Source organism: Rhipicephalus sanguineus, chromosome 1, assembly GCF_013339695.2.
Source record: "Rhipicephalus sanguineus isolate Rsan-2018 chromosome 1, BIME_Rsan_1.4, whole genome shotgun sequence".
In the NCBI taxonomy this organism is placed as follows: Eukaryota; Metazoa; Arthropoda; class Arachnida; order Ixodida; family Ixodidae; genus Rhipicephalus; species Rhipicephalus sanguineus.
Genome location: NC_051176.1, coordinates 257,108,954 through 257,129,115, shown reverse-complemented (window position 1 = coordinate 257,129,115; position 20,162 = coordinate 257,108,954). Strand labels below are relative to the sequence as shown.

At 47.4% G+C, this 20,162-nt stretch overlaps 1 protein-coding gene across 3 annotated transcripts in view; it reads right to left on the bottom strand.

The window, feature by feature from the left end:
- Nucleotides 1–20,162, bottom strand: part of LOC119378561 (hemicentin-2) — a 392,255-nt gene that overhangs the window by 29,567 nt on the left and 342,526 nt on the right. For all 3 annotated transcript variants that reach the window (XM_049411494.1, XM_037647659.2, XM_037647652.2), the window contains exon 7: nucleotides 13,164–13,466. In XM_049411494.1, coding sequence (XP_049267451.1) covers nucleotides 13,164–13,466 — 303 coding nt within the window. The remainder of the gene's footprint in view (nucleotides 1–13,163; nucleotides 13,467–20,162) is intronic.

Here is a 20,162-nt window from a genome sequence, read left to right as displayed (position 1 = left end):
GAACAGAACATAACATACGCAAGGCTCTCCTGAGCGTAATTACAAAATTATGTCCGTCACACACGAATAAATCTCGCTCTCAGGGCATACTTTTAGAGGGGGCTCCATGAGAAGCAAAAGTATGGCGTGGCGTTTCTGATCCACCAAAGCCTTGCGGGTAACGTTGATTAATTTGACAGCATCAAGAAAGGGCAGCACACATTGTGGTAAATCTATATAGTAGATACAAAGTGAAATTAGTACAAGGATACCCTACAAGGACAAGTAAGTAGAGCAGTTTTATGAAGAGGTTGAATTGCCAATGGAAAAAAGTACCAACCCAGTACACCATAGCCATGGGAGACTTCAATGCGAAAGTAGGAAGAAAACAGGACTAAGAACAAGCAATCGACAACTATGGCATTGACTATAGGAATAATAGAGGATTAATGCTAGTGGAACTCGCAGAAAGGAATCAGCTCCGTATAATGAACAGCTCCTTCTGAAAGCATACAATTAGGAAGTGTATATGAAAAAGCCCTAGTGGAGAAACATAAAACGAAATAGATTTTGTACTGAGTGGAGACACAGGCATAGAACAGGACACATAAGTATAGTAGGTAAGGTAAAATAGCGATCATAGGTTAGTGAGGGCGAATATCGCACTTAACCTGTAGAGAACAAAATTAATCACTAAAAAACAGTTAAACCTGGATGCAGTCAGGATAAAAACAGAAATTTAGGATAGCGCTTGTGAGCAAGTGCTAGGTTTTAGAATAAGAAGGAAATGACAGTATAGAGGAAATTAACGAAACCATATCTAGACTGATTTCTGAAGCAGCACTTATAATATGAGACAATGCACAAAGGCAAAAATTAAGCAAGCTCTCTAAAACCACGAAATACGTAATAAAAAAACGACAACAGATGAAAGTAACTGCTCCAAGAGATAAAATAGATGTTGCTGAATTCTCAAAGTTGATCAAGAAGATGAAACTCAGCGGCATACGTTACCATAACGTCAAGGAGATAGAGGCAGCAGTAAAAAAAGGCGGCAACATCAAAGCAGCTAAAAAGAAATTCTGTGCAGGAAAGACTGAGAGGCTTGCAGGGAAAGATAAGCAGGGAAATGTTATTAGCAATTTTAATGACATAGTGAGGCTGGCCGAACACTTCTACTCAGAAGTGCACATGCACAGTTCGCAGACAAATCACCCCACCTGGAATGAAATCGAAGTAACAAAGGATATTAGAGTTCCACGTGTAACTGCTGATGAGGTTAGGCGAGCCCTACAATGCATGTCTCGTGGAAAAGCGGGCAGTGAATACAGCGTAACAGTCGAGTTGATCAAAGATGGAGGAGGTTTCATATTCAAGAAGTTTGAGGAACTTACGCACAATGCCTTAAGACTTAAATTGTATTAGAACCAACGAAATGGAAAAAAAATGCTGTTATTATTACATTACACAAGAAGGGAGATATTCAAGATTTGAAGGACTATAGACAGCTTACTACCAGTATTATACAAAATATTCACAAAAGGTGATTTCGAGTAGGATAAGAGACACACTATATGTGTGTCTCTTAGTTCTCATTAATACTATATGCAGCTGTAAGATGTAAGCGGTAAGCGGTAAGATGCAGCTGTATATAACAGCTGTATCTTACCGGTACTTACCTACGGAGCAGAAACCTGGAGACTTACAAAGAGGGTTCAACTTAAATTGAGGACGACGCAGCGAGCGATGGAAAGGAAAATGATAGGTGTAACCTTAAGAGACAGGAAGAGAGCAGAGTGGGTCAGGGAACAAACGGGGGTTAAGGACATCATAGTTGAAATCAAGAAGAAGAAATGGATATGGGCCGGGCACGTAGCACGTCGGCAGGATAACCGGTGGTCATTAAGGGTAACTGACTGGATTCCAAGAGATGGCAAACGCGTGAGGGGGAGACAGAAAATTAGGTGGGTAGATGAGATTAAGAAGTTTGCAGGTATAACGTGGCAGCAGAAAGCACAGGACCGGGTTGATTGGCGGAACATGGGAGAGGCCTTTGCCCTGCAGTGGGCGTAGACAGGTTGATGATGATGGTGATGATGGTGATGATGATGATGATGATGATGAAGAGATACACTGACTTTAATCAACCTGTAGAGCAAGCTGGCTTCATGAAAGGATACGTCGCAATAAATCAGAACCACATGCTCAATCACGTAATTGAGAAATCTTCAGGATACAACAAATTCTTCTGTATGGTTTTCATAGACTACGAAAAGGCTTTCGACTGAATAAAGCTAACAGCAGTTTGAGAGGCATTGCGTCATGAAGGAGCACATGAAGCACGCATGAATACCCAAGCCAACATCTACAAAGATTCCACAGCTACCTTGCTTCTCCCCCCGAAAAAGCAGGAACTGCGATTGCGAAAGGAGTCAGACAGGGATATACAATCGTTTCAATGTTGGTCCCGACAGGTTTAGAAGTACTTAAACAACTAGACTGTCAAAAAACAGGAATAAAGACTAACGGAAGGTGTATCGATAACTTAGGGTTTGAAGACGACATCGGGCTTTTCAGCAATGATGGTGACGAACCACGAATAACGATTGATCGCCTAAACCGAGACGATGCAGGGTTGAAGGTAATTACGTAAAACACAAAGGAAATGTTGAACAGCTTAGTGAGAGAACAAGATATCATGACTGGCAAGCAACTTCTCGTGTCCGTACAAGAATATACATATCCAGGTCAATCAGCAACTAAGAAGCCTACTCATGAAAAGGAAATTCACCGAAGGGTGGGTTCGAGCGCTTACGACAGACATTCCCAAATCATGACAAGCAATTTACCGCTTTCCCTAAAGTGGAAAGTTGAAAACCATTGCATGTTGCCAGCACTAACATATGGGGCAGAAACTTGGAGAATAACAATGAAACTCGAGGGGACATTAGGAACCACTGAGCGTGCGATGCAACAGAAAATGACAGCCGTAACATTAAGAGATGGAAAGAGAGCAGGACGGATCAGAAAACCAACATGGCTAGCCGACATCGTAGTTCACATTAAGAGGAAAAAAACAATGAATGCGATAGCAACAAATTGTGTAATGTTATACGAACGAAGGCTAGCAGCTAACTCTTTTGGATCCGATCTCGCGTAACTCTACAATTTGTCCGTGGCTTTAACTGACTTAACGTCGTAAAGGCCAATGTACAGTGGAGCTGAGGGGAAGCCTCAGCGACGAAATGCAAAGTGATGCAAAGTTAGGTGAACGTGGGCATGGTTTAGCACTGAAGGAACCTCCTCTCTCTTTGACCACTTGCACATCTGCCAACCTATAACTCACCTCCATCCTCCTTTCCCTCCTCGTCATCCTCCCTTCTCTGTTGCGCCCCTTGCTATACTATACCATACATGGCTATGCTATGTATGACATAGTGCGTGCTTCTATGTTCTTACGTGTTGTTTTCTTCGCGCAGTTTACGCTTGTCTGCCGAATCTATGAACCAACAAGCCCAACAACCTGTCATACTTCTGTGCTTCGTGTGTTTGCGTATTTCTATGTTCTTACGTGCCGTCTTCTTCGCGCACTTTAATCTTGTCTGCTGGAAAATACTTCGCCCGTTTGACCTCGGCTTTAACAGCTCTGCTGTAGACCGCTGGTGTAAGGGAATAAGGCCACTTTAGGGAGAGAAGCGGTTTTCGTGCAATCTGTTGTCTCAACGTTAATCGGTGAGAGCACAGCACGTAGAAAGGCATAAGAGCCGTTTGGTGATGTCTGCTGAGATAGCACGTGCGCCAGCGCTCGGAACCGAGGCCTTATGGTCAAAGTGCACACTTGCTGCTCTAGCGACGCAGCTCCCCCCGCCCCCCCCTCCCCCTCCCCCCCCGCCCTCGACGTCCATGCTCCTTCGCCCGAGAAAGACGGGCGGGGCGTTTCCTCTCTGCTTGAAGAGCAATAGACGACAGTCCTCGTACACGAGGTAATGTTATCGCATGCGCCCTCCGTGCGACGGAAACGGCCGGAGCGTTTCATCTCGCCTTCAGCCGCGTTCGTGGCCCCCGCTCGCGCGCTTTTACCCGCTGGTGGAATATGTTATCGATTTGGACTTAATACCGAATATGACGCCGGTGGCAACGGCAACGGCAAAAACCCGTCGATACTGTCCATAATTGCTATCGCAATAAAACATTATGCGTGGCTTTAACTGACTAAACGTCCCAAACACCAAGGGACAGCGGAGCTGAGAGTAAGCATCAGCGATAGAGTGCAACGTAATGCAAGCTACGACGTCATCACTAACGTCACACCACCGCGTTCGGCGCTGCTGGACATTGCTTTCTCCCATGCCGGGCTCCGCCCTACCACTTGCGCCGCTGCTTCTCATGTCCGCTCACCCCCTCCTCCTCTCCGCTTGACCACCTGCATGTCTACAACCTCTTACTCCCCTTCCTCCTCTACTCGCCTCCGCTATACTGTGCTATACACTCCCTCGTCCTCGCCCTCACTTCCCTTTCCCGCCCTTTGCTACACTACGCTATACATAGCTATGTTATGCTTTGCTCTTCTCCTTCATACTCACACTCACTTCGCTTTTCCACCCCTTGCTATACTATACTATATATGGCTGTGCTATGCTTTACCCTCTCCCCTCCCACTAGACCTCCTCCTCCTCAGCTTCACTTCCGTTTCCCACCTATTTGCTATACTATACTATACATAGCTATGTTATGCTTTGCACTTCTCCTTCCTCCTCACACTCATTTCGCTTTTCCACCCCTTGCTATACTATACTATATATGGCAGTGCTATGCTTTACCCTCTCCCCTCCCACCAGACCTCCTCCTCCTCAGCTTCACTTCCGTTTCCCACCCATTTGCTATACTATACTATACATAGCTATGTTATGCTTTGCTCTTCTCCTTCTTCATCCCACTCACTTCGCTTTTCCACCCCTTGCTATACTATACTATATATGGCTGTGCTATGCTTTACCCTCCCCTCCCACTAGACCTCTTCCTCCTCAGCTTCACTTCCCTTTCCCACCTATTTGCTATACTATACTATACATAGCTATGTTATGCTTTGCTTTTCTCCTTCCTCCTCACACTCACTTCGCTTTTCCATCCCTTGCTATACTATACTATATATGGCAGTGCTATGCTTTACCCCCTCCCCTCCCACTCGAGCTCCTCCTCCTCAGCTTCAGTTCCGTTTCCGACCCATTTGCTATACTATACTTTACATAGCTATGTTATGCTTTGCTCTTCTCCTTCCTCCTGACACTCACTTCACTTTTCCACCCCTTGCTATACTATACTATATATGGCTGTGCTATGCTTTACCCTCTCCCCTCCCACTAGACCTCCTCCTCCTCAGCTTCACTTCCGTTTCCCACCTATTTGCTATACTATACTATACATAGCTATGTTATGCTTTGCTTTTCTCCTTCCTCCTCACACTCACTTCGCTTTTCCACCCCTTGCTATACTATACTATATATGGCTGTGCTATGCTTTACCCCCTCCCCTCCCACTTGAGCTCCTCCTCCTCAGCTTCAGTTCCGTTTCTGACCCATTTGCTATACTATACTTTACATAGCTATGTTATGCTTTGCTCTTCTCCTTCCTCCTCACACTCACTTTGCTTTTCCACCCCTTGCTATACTATACTATATATGGCTGTGCTATGCTTTACCCCCTCCCCTCCCACTTGAGCTCCTCCTCCTCAGCTTCAGTTCCGTTTCCGACCCATTTGCTATACTATACTTTACATAGCTATGTTATGCTTTGCTTTTCTCCTTCCTCCTCACACTCACTTCGCTTTTCCACCCCTTGCTATACTATACTATATATGGCTGTGCTATGCTTTACCCCCTCCCCTCCCACTTGAGCTCCTCCTCCTCAGCTTCACTTCCGTTTCCCACCCATTTGCTATACTATACTTTACATAGCTATGTTATGCTTTGCTCTTCTCCTTCCTCCTCACACTCGCTTCGCTTTTCCACCCCTTGCTATACTATACTATATATGGCTGTGCTATGCTTTACCCCCTCCCCTCCCACTTGAGCTCCTCCTCCTCAGCTTCAGTTCCGTTTCCGACCCATTTGCTACACCATACTTTACATAGCTATGTTATGCTTTGCTTTTCTCCTTCCTCCTCACACTCACTTCGCTTTTCCACCCCTTGCTATACTATACTACATATGGCTGTGCTATGCTTTACCCCCTCCCCTCCCACTTGAGCTCCTCCTCCTCAGCTTCAGTTCCGTTTCCGACCCATTTGCTATACTATAATTTACATAGCTATGTTATGCTTTGCTTTTCTCCTTCCTCCTCACACTCACTTCGCTTTTCCACCCCTTGCTATACTATACTATATATGGCTGTGCTATGCTTTACCCCCTCCCCTCCCACTTGAGCTCCTCCTCCTCAGCTTCAGTTCCGTTTCCGACCCATTTGCTATACTATACTTTACATAGCTATGTTATGCTTTGCTTTTCTCCTTCCTCCTCTCTCACTTCGCTTTTCCACCCCTTGCTATACTATACTATATATGGCTGTGCTATGCTTTACCCCCTCCCCTCCCACTTGAGCTCCTCCTCCTCAGCTTCAGTTCCGTTTCCGACCCATTTGCTATACTATACTTTACATAGCTATGTTATGCTTTGCTTTTCTCCTTCCTCCTCACACTCACTTCGCTTTTCCACCCCTTGCTATACTATACTATATATGGCTGTGCTATGCTTTACCCCCTCCCCTCCCACTTGAGCTCCTCCTCCTCAGCTTCAGTTCCGTTTCCGACCCATTTGCTATACTATACTTTACATAGCTATGTTATGCTTTGCTTTTCTCCTTCCTCCTCACACTCACTTCGCTTTTCCACCCCTTGTTATACTATACTACATATGGCTGTGCTATGCTTTACCCCCTCCCCTCCCACTTGAGCTCCTCCTCCTCAGCTTCAGTTCCGTTTCCGACCCATTTGCTATACTATACTTTACATAGCTATGTTATGCTTTGCTTTTCTCCTTCCTCCTCACACTCACTTCGCTTTTCCACCCCTTGCTATACTATACTATATATGGCTGTGCTATGCTATACCCTCTCCCCTCCCACTAGACCTCCTCCTCCTCAGCTTCACTTCCGTTTCCCACCCATTTGCTATACTAACTATGCATGAGTAGTGGAGCTTGCCCAATATCTGTGGCCCATATCCGCTTCGCTATGCTGCGAACACGGAGAAGGAAGGTTCAAGCTCGGCTTTAACAGCTCCGCTATAAAAGTGGACGTGGGCAGTTCACGTAATGCGAAGCACAAATAGCCAATGATCATTTATAGCAGCGGAATAGATACGAAGAGGTGGGAAATGTAGTGGAGGATGGCAGAGGGCTAGATGGAGTAATGAAATGAGGAAATTCGCAGGCATCAAACAGAATGAGCTCGGGCAAGACAGGGCAAATTAGAGATGATTATGACAGGACTTCGTTCGGCAATGGACATAAAGATAGGCTTCTGATGATGATGAACAGTATAAATTGCAATTCAATGTAATAAATGAGGACTACAGTCGTAACATAACATATGTCGCATTGACAGCTGCAATCTTTAGGTCACTAATCGGAACGGGGATAGATGTCTTGCATTCACGCACTTGTCGGGTGCGCACATTTGCAAAATTTGCTGCGCTTGCGAAGTTACATTTGTTAAGCAGCCAAAATAACACCACGTCACGCCCTTAAAAGCATAACTCGCATGAATATGCCCTTTATAAACCATTGCGGCTTTTAAAAGTGCAACATGTCGTATTTTGTCAGAGTTGCGCAATAGATAGATAGATAGATAGATAGATAGATAGATAGATAGATAGATAGATAGATAGATAGATAGATAGATAGATAGATAGATAGATAGATAGATAGATAGATAGATAGATAGATAGATAGATAGATCCTTGTGTTTCTTGTGTTTCTGCGCTGAGATAACGTGACAGTGCTGCATATTTCCCGATCACTATAGCAACGGTCGTCAGCCTGCCTGCTGAATTCAGAGGCATCGACTGACCGGTGCTTCCGCATGACCGTAATTAAATACACATATGCCTTAGCCATGAAAGCACGCAGGAGGCGTAACTCAAGACACCTGGACGTCTAACGAACGATGGACTGCGAAGTGATTATTACTGGCACTTCTTTTTTATGGCCAACGAATTTCATGTTACTGTTTTTTTACTGTCTCGTTTCCCATTATCTCAAATTCAGCAGGAACACTTAATGAGGTTTCGTTTTCTTTCTTTCTCTCTCTCTCGTTTCGTGCCTGTCTTAGCGTCGGTTAGCGCTACTGCACATCAGCGCTTTCATTCATAAAGAATGCGCGTCCCACTTTTACGCGCGAAGAAAATCAATTAGTCATGCGCAAATTTCCTCGTCCGAGTTGGTCATAAGCGGAAATATGAACTTCAGAAACGTAGTACACCCGATAGCGTGCACGTTGGTCCCGAGGGCAGCGGCTTTAAGAAGTGCGGAAGCACAAATAAGGTAGGAAAATTAAATTGCCACGCCAGGAGCAAACCACTTGATTTGATGAAGACTAAACCACGGGCCGCTTTTGAGAGAATATTCGCGTGCCATCTCGGCTGATTTTGCCTTTGGCGCATATTTATACGCACTTAGGTGTCTAGTATTCACGGTGTATCGCTAGAGAATCACGGAGCGAAGTTCAGTTATGGAAAAAAAATCAGACCACTGGCTAAAAGGAAAATTATTCCTTTGTTGCAAACAACAATGGTAAATTTCCAGAGTCACAGCCGCCCTACATTAGTTTTCACTAAAGGCGATGACTGGCATGTGAGTTCGTATACCCATATCTGCATAGTTCGTCGGGAACATAGTTGGTCGAGTGCTTCTTAACACACCCCTTTCTGTTCAACGCCGTCTCATTAACCTTCTGGCATAGGGAGCTCAGCTTGTTGGGGGCCGAGAAAACCACTTGTACCTCCGCTTGCCCGGCGGCCTTCTTGATACGGTGGGACACACTGAGCACATATAGGGTATCACCGCCATCTTGGACTTCTGAAGGCTTGGGCGGACGCGTTCTTTTGTGGACTTCACAAACTTCAGAAGTCCAAGGTGGTGGTGATACCCTATGTGCACAGTGTGTCCCACCGTATCAAGAAAGCCGCCGGGCGAGCGGAGGTACAAGTTGTTTTGTCGGCCCCCAACAAGTTGAGCTCCCTATGCCAGAAGGTTAATGAGACGGCTTTGCAGAAAGGGATGTGTTAAGAAGCACTCGACGAACTATGTTCCCTGCAAGTGTAAAGTGGTGTATGAGATTTCGACGACCTGCGACCGTCTGCGTGAACACGCTAACAATCTCAAGGCAAGAAATGGTAGTAGTTTGGCCTAGAGGTGTGCACGGGCTCCGGGTAGCCCGAAAGCCCGAGCCCGACCCGGCCCGCGGGCCGGGCTCGGGCGGGCCGACGTATTTTCACCTCGGGCCCGGGCCGGGCTCGGACTACTTGTAGTTTTATCGGGCCGGGCTCGGGCCCGGCGCAAAGCCCGACTGAAGCCCGAAATATAGAGCATGAACGGGAATTGTTTCCCAGTACGCATACAGCGCCTTTTCCGGGACCGCACTTTACCGCTTTTCCTTTCCATTCGCTACTTTAAACAAAAGGGGAGCAGGTAAAGCACTGCCTCTGTTTCACTCCGACAAACAGAGAAGTAACACCACCTGAGTAGTGACGGCGCCACGCGACTGTTCCGCATTAGATTTAAAGCGAAATTCCATATGAGTGAAAATGCACGTGACAGCGATGAGCGACCCGACGTAGATCGCCTTCGTGCAAGCTGATGCTTGCATGGGCATACCCCACACACGTGACGGCTTTGGCGAGCGAACTCCATTGTTGCTGGCATGAGGCCGTCTATTTGTATAGCAAAAGTGCCGCGAACAGTCTCTATTAGAGACTGTTCGTCGTGTGTCGTTTGATCATATCTGATATGCTGAATAAAATGCCAAATTACCGGAAAACGATGTTTTGTTTTCGCAGTGAACCTTCAAAAGCCGGGCAGGGCCGGGCCGGGCCCGGGATTGTGTTTTCGTACGTCGGGCCGGGCCGGGCGGGCTCGCAGCCCTTTGCCGTCGGGCTCGGGCGGGCCTTCGACAAAGTCAGCGGGCCCGGGCCGGGCTCGGGCTCGGAAATACGGCCCGTGCACAGCTCTAGTTTGGCCATCCACTGTGCGAAGTGTGGCTGCCAGCCACGTTTAGGCGAGACTCGGGTGCTGCACTCACACAACAATTTAACAGCACATGAGCTGTATGAGGCTTACGTGATAAAATGTAAAGATGATGCTTGTGTGAGCGCGCCATCGATAAATATTACAGACAAGGAGTGTTACTATCTCCGAAACTAATCATCGCGGCAAAACTTTTTAGTACCGTTGGACGCAGGCGCGGCTAGAAGCATCGTTATGTTCCCTCTTCCCCGATTTATCTGTTCTTTGTGTATCTGAGCGTGTGTTCAATAAACATTTCAGTTGGCAGTCAGCGCTGGTCCTGTGTTCTTCCTAGTCTGTTTCTACGTCGCGCTGTTTTTTATCATGGATTTGTACCAACTAGCTCGCATCAGTTCACTCCCAAGTAGCTTCGCCGGAGTAGACTGCAAGAGCTGTAGCGTTGCGCCAATGACGTCGCAGGTGAAAAAAAAAAAACGAACATATTGTCGGTTTTATTTACGTGCCCAAATTACTAAGTGATTTGAACTCGCTGGTTCTACTACCAGCTGTGTCGGCCGTATTTCGATCGCGACGAAATGCAAGAACGACGGAGTTCACCTAGGTTAATGTGCACGTTAAATTATGCTAGGTCTATGTGCACTTGGTTCGATCTAATCCAGAGTACCTCACTACGGCGCACCTCGTAATCATATCGTGGTTTCGTCACCAAAAACGGCATAATAAAAGCTTTGATTTTCACGCGGCTCGCGCTGTCTGTATAGACCAGAACACAGCGAATTCCATGCGCATCGCCATATTTGCATCGCGCGTCGCGCCATCTATCGCACACGCGACGAAACAACATGCGCGGGCTGCCACGCCAGCAGGCGCTACACAGAGCGAACGTGAAACTCCCGGAACTCAGCCCGTCGGAGAGCGTAATTCGCGTCTTTTCTAGCCTGGCCATTTTCGCTGATTTTATTGGAACATCAAGAACATCTCGCTCATGCAAGTCCACAATATGTGGGCTGCGGAAGCAACCTCGTCAGATACGTACGCTGTTACATTTGTAAAAAGAAAAAAACGTTCTCGCTGTAGTACACGTGAATCGTAGTTACAGTGCAGCTCGCGAAAGAGTGAAACGATGTTTTGTTGCCCCATATTACAAGTTGTGCACAAAGTTTTGTGAAAGCTCATCATTTCAGCATGCATCGCGTAATAATTAGAGTACGCTTTACGGGTAGTTTCGCGGAACGTAATTTTTGTTCCACGAGCGCTCTTACAATAATGCGTCTTGCTCACAAAAGCGTGCTATCAGAGCGTATAACCTGCAGTATCGTTCAGCGATCCCTTTTGGAAGCTACCTGCGCGATTTTATTCTTGTAACGATGGTGCTTTACAAGCGAAACTGTGCTACTCAAAGCCGGTTAACTACGCCTGCGACGTAAAGGACACTGGCGCGAGTACTGTTTACTTACGTGCCAATATATGTATTATGTGCAGCTGGATGCTTCGTGTCCAAATAAATTTGGGGACATCAAACACTGAAATGAAAGCACGAAATTCTGGCCAGCTGTTGAGGAGCACCGTGGCATTTCTTACCTTTTGAAAACGAAATCTCGAAGGCGTGGATGCCATCAAAAGCACTAAAGCTTAATACTACGTTCAAAGTGGCAAAGCACGCTGATTGCTTGTGCTTGAAAGCACTACCTTGCACTAGATTTTCGTCAAAGGAAACGCTCAAAGGTATGAAGTGCACCCCCACACAAAGCTCGCACCTGCCTTCAACCCAGCTGCGTGTCAAGCAAATTAGGTTCGCAAAATGAAATAGGGGGACATCACACTGCAGAATACACGCAGTTAGTGTACTTACTCGCGCATTTTCACTCGGCTCCTAGTTTTTCTGCTCGAATCACAGTTATCCACTCGCGGCCAAGCCGAAAACACCGCACCGGCACTATTTCCGTGGCGCGTCGTAATCGTCGCAGACAAGGCTAATATCCTCGTTGCGCTGCTTGTTTTGGCATCCAAAGACGACGTAGTAGTGCCCAGACGAGCTCTTATACGCTGAAGCGGCGTGAACGGGTGCGTTTTTGCACTTTGAAGCCTCAGAACTGCAGCTTGCCCTGTTTACTTAGTGCAGCCCGCGCGCGCCTTGGCAGCCCGGTCAGCCCGGCGTCTGGGTGCGAGAGTATCCGCTCGACTCGCCAGCAGCCTGGGTGCGAGACAGGCGTGCTCTGGTGTATAGTATAGTTTAGCAAAGGGTGGGAAAGTTAAGTGGTTGTGAGGAGGAGTGATGTGGGGCTCAGGAGGAGGGAAAGGAGGAGAGAGGGCAATATACAAGGAGTTAAATAAAGCAAGAAAGATGAACGAAAGAAGAAGATGTAGAAAGAGATAAATAAAGAAAGATGAAGGAAAGAAAGAAGAAGAAGGGTAAAGAAAGAAGTAGGTGGTGGCGCTTGCTTGCTAGCTTGCTTGCCAGCTCCGCTCTTTACTCAGATTTCACAGGCGTACAACTGGCTTTAATTTTTTTTTTAGTTTTCTTTTTTGATTTTAATATCCCACTTAAAGAATCAGAGTCGCAGTTGAAGCATGCGATAATGCGTATAAGCCCCAAGGTGTTTTCTTTTTAAAACTTCAGCTTTAACGCGTGAGCATTCTTTGGCTAGTTCTCCAGAAAAAGAGCTTTTGTTAATTTTAAGCGGGGGGGGGGGGGGGGGTGACAGCGTAACAGAAAGCAGCCGGCGCTGAAAGAACGCAGAACAGTACAGTTACAGCAACAAACAACCGTACCATACAGGCTATTACCGTTAGCCAATGTTAAGTAAATGATGGTTAATATCGGGCAGTGTTACTTGATTTCGGTTAGTTTAGCCAATGTTGGTTAGTGAGTTTCTGTTTCATTTTATTTTAGGTTGTCGAACACGAAAGAAGGGCTCGCAATGGGAACGCTTATAGTGCACTCACTGGCTTGCACGATGTGAAAGACGCATGGTCGCCGCTGGTGGCCGGCGCTGTTGTTGGCGCGGCAGAACAGCGTCCCGAAGTCGGCCTCCGTGAGCGGCGTGTAGCGCATGACGCTCGACAGCGTGGCACGGTCGCCGCTGAAGCCCGAGTGAATCGCTCGGCTTCCACCTTCGCCGCCGCCGTCGAAGCTCCACTGGAAGGACACCAGGTCCGGATGCGCTAGGACTTCGCACACCACTTGCACCTCGTCGCCGCGCGATCCCACGTACACCACTGCCGAGTCCTGCTTGCACACCGGTGCGTCTGCAGTGTACAGGGCGCAAGAGAGAACTAGTTGAATGCATGGCTCTTGCATGGATATTACTAATAGTAATTGTTGGCGTTTAACGTCCCAAAACTGCGATTTGATTATGAGGGACGCTGTAGTGGAGGGCTTTGGAAATTTTGACCACCTTAGGTTCTGTAACGTACACCTAAATTTAAGTACAGGGGCCTCAAGCATTTTCGCCTCCATCGAAAATGCGGCGGCCGCCGTCGGGATTCAGTCCCGCGACCTTCGATGGATATTACAGGTGTAATATGATTAACATTGGCATTTTTGTTTTTGCTTGGTTCAGGCTTAATAGCAACGGCTCTCACGGGCTAAATTACGCATCATGTCCTCCATATTAGCTACACGTCCTCGAGGACGCACTTGCAGATCCTGTGAAATCCAGGGCTTTAAAAATATTTTTTGAAGACGAAAAAAATTTTTTTTTCTTATAATATATATGATCTTAGGCAATGTATTAGACATTTGCCTTCACGGCTACGACTATAAATAACACAAATATGTATTAAATCGTGTTGTATATAACAAGCTTAAGTAGGTATACAAAACGAAGTTATGTAATTACATGTAGTCGTGTTGGTTCAATCATTTGCAGAAGTATGGACTTCGGTACCTGTTCTCGAAGAATTCCGAGCATGCATTCATTGATTTATGGAACTGTGGATGTTTCTGTGAATGCTTCAGCATAAAAATGCGCCTATAGAGGCATTCTTATGCAGGTTCCGTGACTTCTGTTGTGAACTTTATACATGATGTTTGTGTTCTCGGACTGTCTCTAGCGTTTTCTAATGATGTTTTTTCTGAGGTATTAAAAATAAAATGAAATATATATTGATATGGTCGCTCAGAGAGAGAGAGAGAATAAGAATAAAAGAAAGGCGGGGAGGTTAACCAGGGCTGAGCCCGGTAGGCTACCCTGCACTGGGGAAGGGGGAAGGAAAGTTAGAGAGGAGGTGAGAAAAGCCAGTCTTTCAGCCGACGTAACAGTTCCGCGTTTGACATCACAAACGGCGAATCAGTCCGGTATCCTTGAGAAAACGCAACAGCGCTTTCGCTGCCTTTCGGAACTGTGATGGGCAGCCCCATGGCCCCAATATTTTCGCGACAGTGAAAGCGCTTCCGTCCATTTGGTTTAGTGCAGTGCTGAGGTGAAGCCTCTCGTTTGCGTATGTCGGGCAGTAACACAGAAGGTGGTCGCTCAGTATAATGACTGTGGCGACGCCCTGCCACGTAAGAGTGAATAACATTGTAAGATAAGGGAAAACGTCATACGTTCGTGATATCTAGAGTGCAGTTCCAAACACACACGAACATATACATAGAGAAATAAAACGCTAGGATAAGATACCTGAAATTGAGCCTCCGTATATACGCGTACGCAGCCTACTGAACGCATGCATGCACGATGGCTGCGGTGCAGCCTAAGAAAAGCAGGCGCACAAGTGAAGGTGATACGCAAAATTGGTAATGCGTGCATTAATTTTTCCCCCTCCGACGAGCAGGAGACGGTGCCGCGTCATGTAGGAAACAATACTTTTGTTGAGAACATTGTCATATAGTCAAGCAAAAATTAGTGTTTTGTAGTTGTGGGCTATACCACGCTTAAATGATGTGCGCGATGTAAGGTACTGCGAATAACTTGGAGTCAAAAGATGTATTATTGAGCTAGCCGGTTACAGGCATCTCACCTGCTTATTTGAAAGGAACACAAAGTTCTATGACTCGGCGAAGGCTGTTAAGATATGGGCACAAGATTAGTGAGAAATGCGAAACTTGTCACGCTACGCCGATGTATTAGATGTTTTCTTAAAAAAAGTGTTCTGCCTTTTTTTTTAATTTAAAAATAATATAAAGCATGAGAAGGTAGGCTACGTTACAGCCCGTTGTCCCATCAACATGATGGTAGTATTGAAGAAACACAGAAAAAAAATTGGTCGCGTATCTGCGTGCTTCGCTGCAAATGTCGTCTAAAGACGATAGAAGAGGCGCTGCGTGAGATATGGACGCCATCTGGCAATACGTCGGGAAACGTGAGTGCTGTGTTGCGGGCTGGTAGTCCAGGCGCAGCAGCAGGCGAAGACCGGCGGTGACCAACGCTGCCGGCGGGGACGCCAGCCAGCCCGAACACGCGGTTTGGCGCGAAGCGCCGAAGGAGAAGAAACGTCCGCACTCAACGAGTACTCCCCACACGCTCTTTTATTTACACGTCGCCTGGTTAAAACAGGAATGCCAGAGCGGCGCCCCATGGCATTCGTACAGTGCAATACAGAACCGAAACCGAAACACAACAATGAGCTCCTGCAGAGCGCATGGAGGAAGGCAAGTTTCAGCGCAGCTTAAGAAACTAGGGTCTTTAGAATTACGTATGTATGCATTTTCTATTAAAGGAACACACCATCTAATACTTACCTAGTGATGTTGCACCTCAGATATGCGTAGTGTTTGCTTTTTGATCGACAATGTACACGAGTATGAACCTAGAGAGCCGTACAAGATGGCTGGCCCTTGGGCAAGTGATTCAACTTTGGCCGAGTTTCTGAATCGTGGGACGTGCCGACAAACAGAAAGACAGACCAAAATTTCTCCGTTTAAGTGTCCCAAGAAAGACTATCGTCTTTAAAAACCACGGTTGATCCCTCCGTCATAGGAATCGGAAAAACACGAAAGTAAAGCGTGCCCTTACAGAAGTAACTGAATGCTTACTGTACATTGATATGAGAGAGTTTGCACAATGTATATTGATGTCTGGCAGCTAATGGCGCCGTTTAACGTGTATGCACCCACTTTGATGATTGGTGGTACATCTCCATCCCGACGACTAACGTCCATGTTAAATGAATAAACAAACCCTTGTGGTAGCTGTAGTAGTAAACGGTGAAAGCGTAATCAGAGAACGAGGTGTGATAGCCAGAAGAGCGTCGCATATTGGACGCAAAGCTTCTTCGCCATCCCGCGGACTGTTAAAATGTGATTGAACACCCACGCCCGGACTAGAGGGAAACGCAAAGCGCGTCGTGTCGCCCCGGTAGCCCAGCCGCGATTTTTCTCGGGCAAGCGCGACGACGGGGAACGCGGGGTTACTGCCAGACGAGGCAGGCGCGCGTCGTATAGCTATTTTTGGTTTGTATTAGCGTAAAGGCTCTGATATACTCCAGCGTAACGACGAGCGAGCGCGCGCGTCACGGCGACGTTACGTCAGCAAAAAACAGCCCTCTATAGTCCGGCGTCGGCTCACCGTCGACGCGGCTGTCGGCTGCTGGCGCGTTCGGGCGTCGCTCGGCGCAGAATAGATCCTGCTGCATTTCGCGCCAGACGCGCCAGACTCGCATGTACAGGAGCCTGCTTCGCGGGCTGTTTCGTCGGTTCCTGACAGGTGGCGCGGGCGTTCTTCGCTTTACTGCGAATGCGCTCCTCTAGATGTGATCGCACCGGCGCGTTGAAGCCAGCTCGACTGTAGCGGAGACTGATTTGCGCCTGGCGTAGCGTCGCCAGCTCGGCGTGACGAAACGCAACGTCCTCGCGGGCGCTCGCGTCGGACGTCGGAGTATAACAGAGCCTTAAGGCTGAGCGAGGCCGACGCTTTTACGACGCTTGGACAAAGGTCGCCACCTCGCGGTGTGTTAAAGCAGTGACAAAATTCAACTTCTATTGAAAACGCGCCGATTGGGACGGACTAACGCGTTGCAGGTGCTAGTCGCGGAGGCCACAGCAATGACGAATTACTTTACCTTACCACTCCGAGAGGTCAACACCACCCAGCCGACCGGGAGAGTGGTAGATATAAAAGGTGCGTTCGTAAAGCCTCCAGAGTCTGTGACCGTGGCGCAGTGGATAGCGTGCCCGGCATCTGTTGCTGCGGACCGAGCGGTCGCGGGTTCGATGTCCGTTGATGGTACATTTTTTTTCTTTGCCATTTGATTGTGTATATTTTTTCGACGTCATTTCCGTGACGGAAATACGTCACTGAAGTCTTGGTGGACCCCGGCATAAAACACTTGCGTGTTGAAACAAGAAAAACTACAACGAATAAAAAAATAAGAAACACTCGCTGAGATATTGAGGACACCAAAACAGTGCTATCAGGGTGAGGAAAACAGCACATTAAAGACATTATAGTATGGGAAAATGCGACCGATACCACGCATTGTGGGAATCGATTTCATGCGAAGCAGTCAGCGAGTAGCGACCTATGTCGCATTATTTGGCTTTTAGCCAAGCGTTACGAGGTGGATCTACATATTTGTGTAAATTGAGTAGTTGCGTATTAGTATGACAAATGTGATAGATAGATAGACAGACACGGTTAAGGTGACGCAAATGCGTCGCATTTAAAAACGTTCGTACACCCGAGTTCTCAGCTCTTGCGCGCGTGGTGATACAGAGTGGATAGTTTTCTGCTATTCATGTGACGATTGTATTGACGGTATTAAATTTAGGATCTGTCATCTGCGTGCGACGCACGAGGAGGAGTTGGTATAAAAAGGCTTCATTGCGTCACGCGACCTGATTGGAAGGACGCCATCTGCAGTTTGCAGTAATTACAGACGTCCCAATAGCCTCGCATGAGACATGCTGTCATTTTGACCAAGCGAAAAAGAACATGAAATATCCTTGTTACGAGTTAGAAATCAAGAAATGAGAAGACTGTTTAGTGTGCAATTGCACATCCGGCCCTTGATCTCGACCAACAGATTGTGATGGCAGTGCAGACACTCCTGAGCCGCGCGCTAGGTACGAGAAGCTTCTTACGCACAGATTTGGTTATGTGCGGATTCCTCTCTGGGTGCTTAAAGATACAAATGGTGTTTGCATGTTGCAAGATGAAACAACGATGCAGCAGTTGGATCAATGTCTCGTTGATATCTTGTTATCATTCGCTTCATTGGAGCGGCTACCAAGTTAATGGAGGACATACTGAAGAGAACGAAAACTTTGGGAATGAACAATCGTTCCGATAGCGCGGGAGAAGGTGAACGATAAAGCCGGAAGTTTTTTTTTTTTTTTTTCATTATACTTAAGCTGCGTGCATAATGACGCTCTCAAAATCTGTAGTGAGCTAACCAGAGAGAGAGCAAGCCACGAAAGGACACGTGTTCAAACAGGAGATTTCATTCGTTAATCCAACTAATTAAGGATGTACCGTAACAGGCACCACAATGGGAACGAAGCTTACGCGTACCGGGTGATAGTAACGAGTATGCGCGCGGCTCTCGCGTATAGTTAGTCGTACCGGAAACAAAATCAGATTTTTGAGAACCGGCGCTCTTGCCAGGCTTGTTTCCCATTCGATACGACAGGTCTCACTAATATTACCCAACCGTGCCGTTACCGCTGTACGTGCGTGAGAGTCACCTTACTGCGACAAGATCCCGCCAAAGGGAGAGCGCCGGGTCTGAGCATTTAACGCTCAGGCAGCAACGACAACGGTGCATAATGGGGGGACCATCATCAGCAACAACAACGACAGCGTGCGACGACAGGAGAGGGGCCGTACGGTGCAGAGTGGGCTAAAGGCCAGACAGGCTGAGCGCTGGCTAAAAGGGGCAAAAAAAAAAAAAGAAGAAGAAGAAGAAGAAGAAGAAGAGAGGGAGACGAGGAGGAGCGAGCCTGGGATGAAAAGGAGTCGGCTCCCTACGAGTGAGCCGCCACTCGTTGAGATTAATGAAAGCATATCGTCGGAGCCATCGATTGGCGAACCTCTGCTGCGCTTCGCGAGCAGGCGCCGTCGCCGAGGACCGATTGGACATCGTCCCCCCTGGCTTATTGGGTCTGCTTTATTTGCTAACGAGCCGATGAAAGACAAAGGCAGACGGCCGACAGTAGGGGAGGGGGGGCAGAAAAAAAGAGACACAAAAGAAAGCCAAAGGAAGCCGGGGCCAGTGCCGCCGCTGCTAGCCGCCGAGTGTGTGACCTCGTGGTCGTCTATTTGTTCCGCCCAGCGAGCGAGACAAGGGGCCCCTGTGGTTTCTGGTTATGTTTCCACGGCACCCCTCTCACCCCCTCCCCACCCCAAAGCCACCACCCCCCAAACCCTAGAAGGAAGGAAAAAGTGTTTGCTTTCGTCCCGCGCACAACTCTTTATGCAGGAGAGAAAAGGGGCAATGAGAAAGAGAAACAAACATGGCCCGCCGCTGAGCTTACATCAACGATATAGACGCAGACGTTTAAGAAGCAGCAGCAAGAAAAGGAAAAAAAAAAAAAGAATACAGAGAGAAAGAGCCACGCGAGCACGGGCGCGCCTGATACGGCATCGACGTAGCTGTGCCTGGGAAATCAATATTACAGAGGCATATCCGTGGGGAATATTTCGATCACGTCGGGCTGTTAAAAAGGCACGGTAGAACAAATACGCAAATGACAACGCCGTAACCGCTAAGGGTGCGGAAGGGCGGCCCTACCGAAAATAAAAAGAAAGCAATAAATAAGTAAAAGCACTGCGCTGGAGAGTGGGACAACAGAAAGACACAGATGTCAGAGAAACAGAAAACACGCGCGCGCACGCAGACACCGAACACACACAGGATGGTAGCGAGAGAATCTAGAAGAGTGCGCGAGCGACGGGACGAAACGAGAGGAGGGGTGAGGTGACAGTGAACGAGCCAGGAAACAGAGAGGGGGAAAAAAAAAAAAAGAGACACAAGATCAGCGCCTCGCTCCGCGTGCGCGAG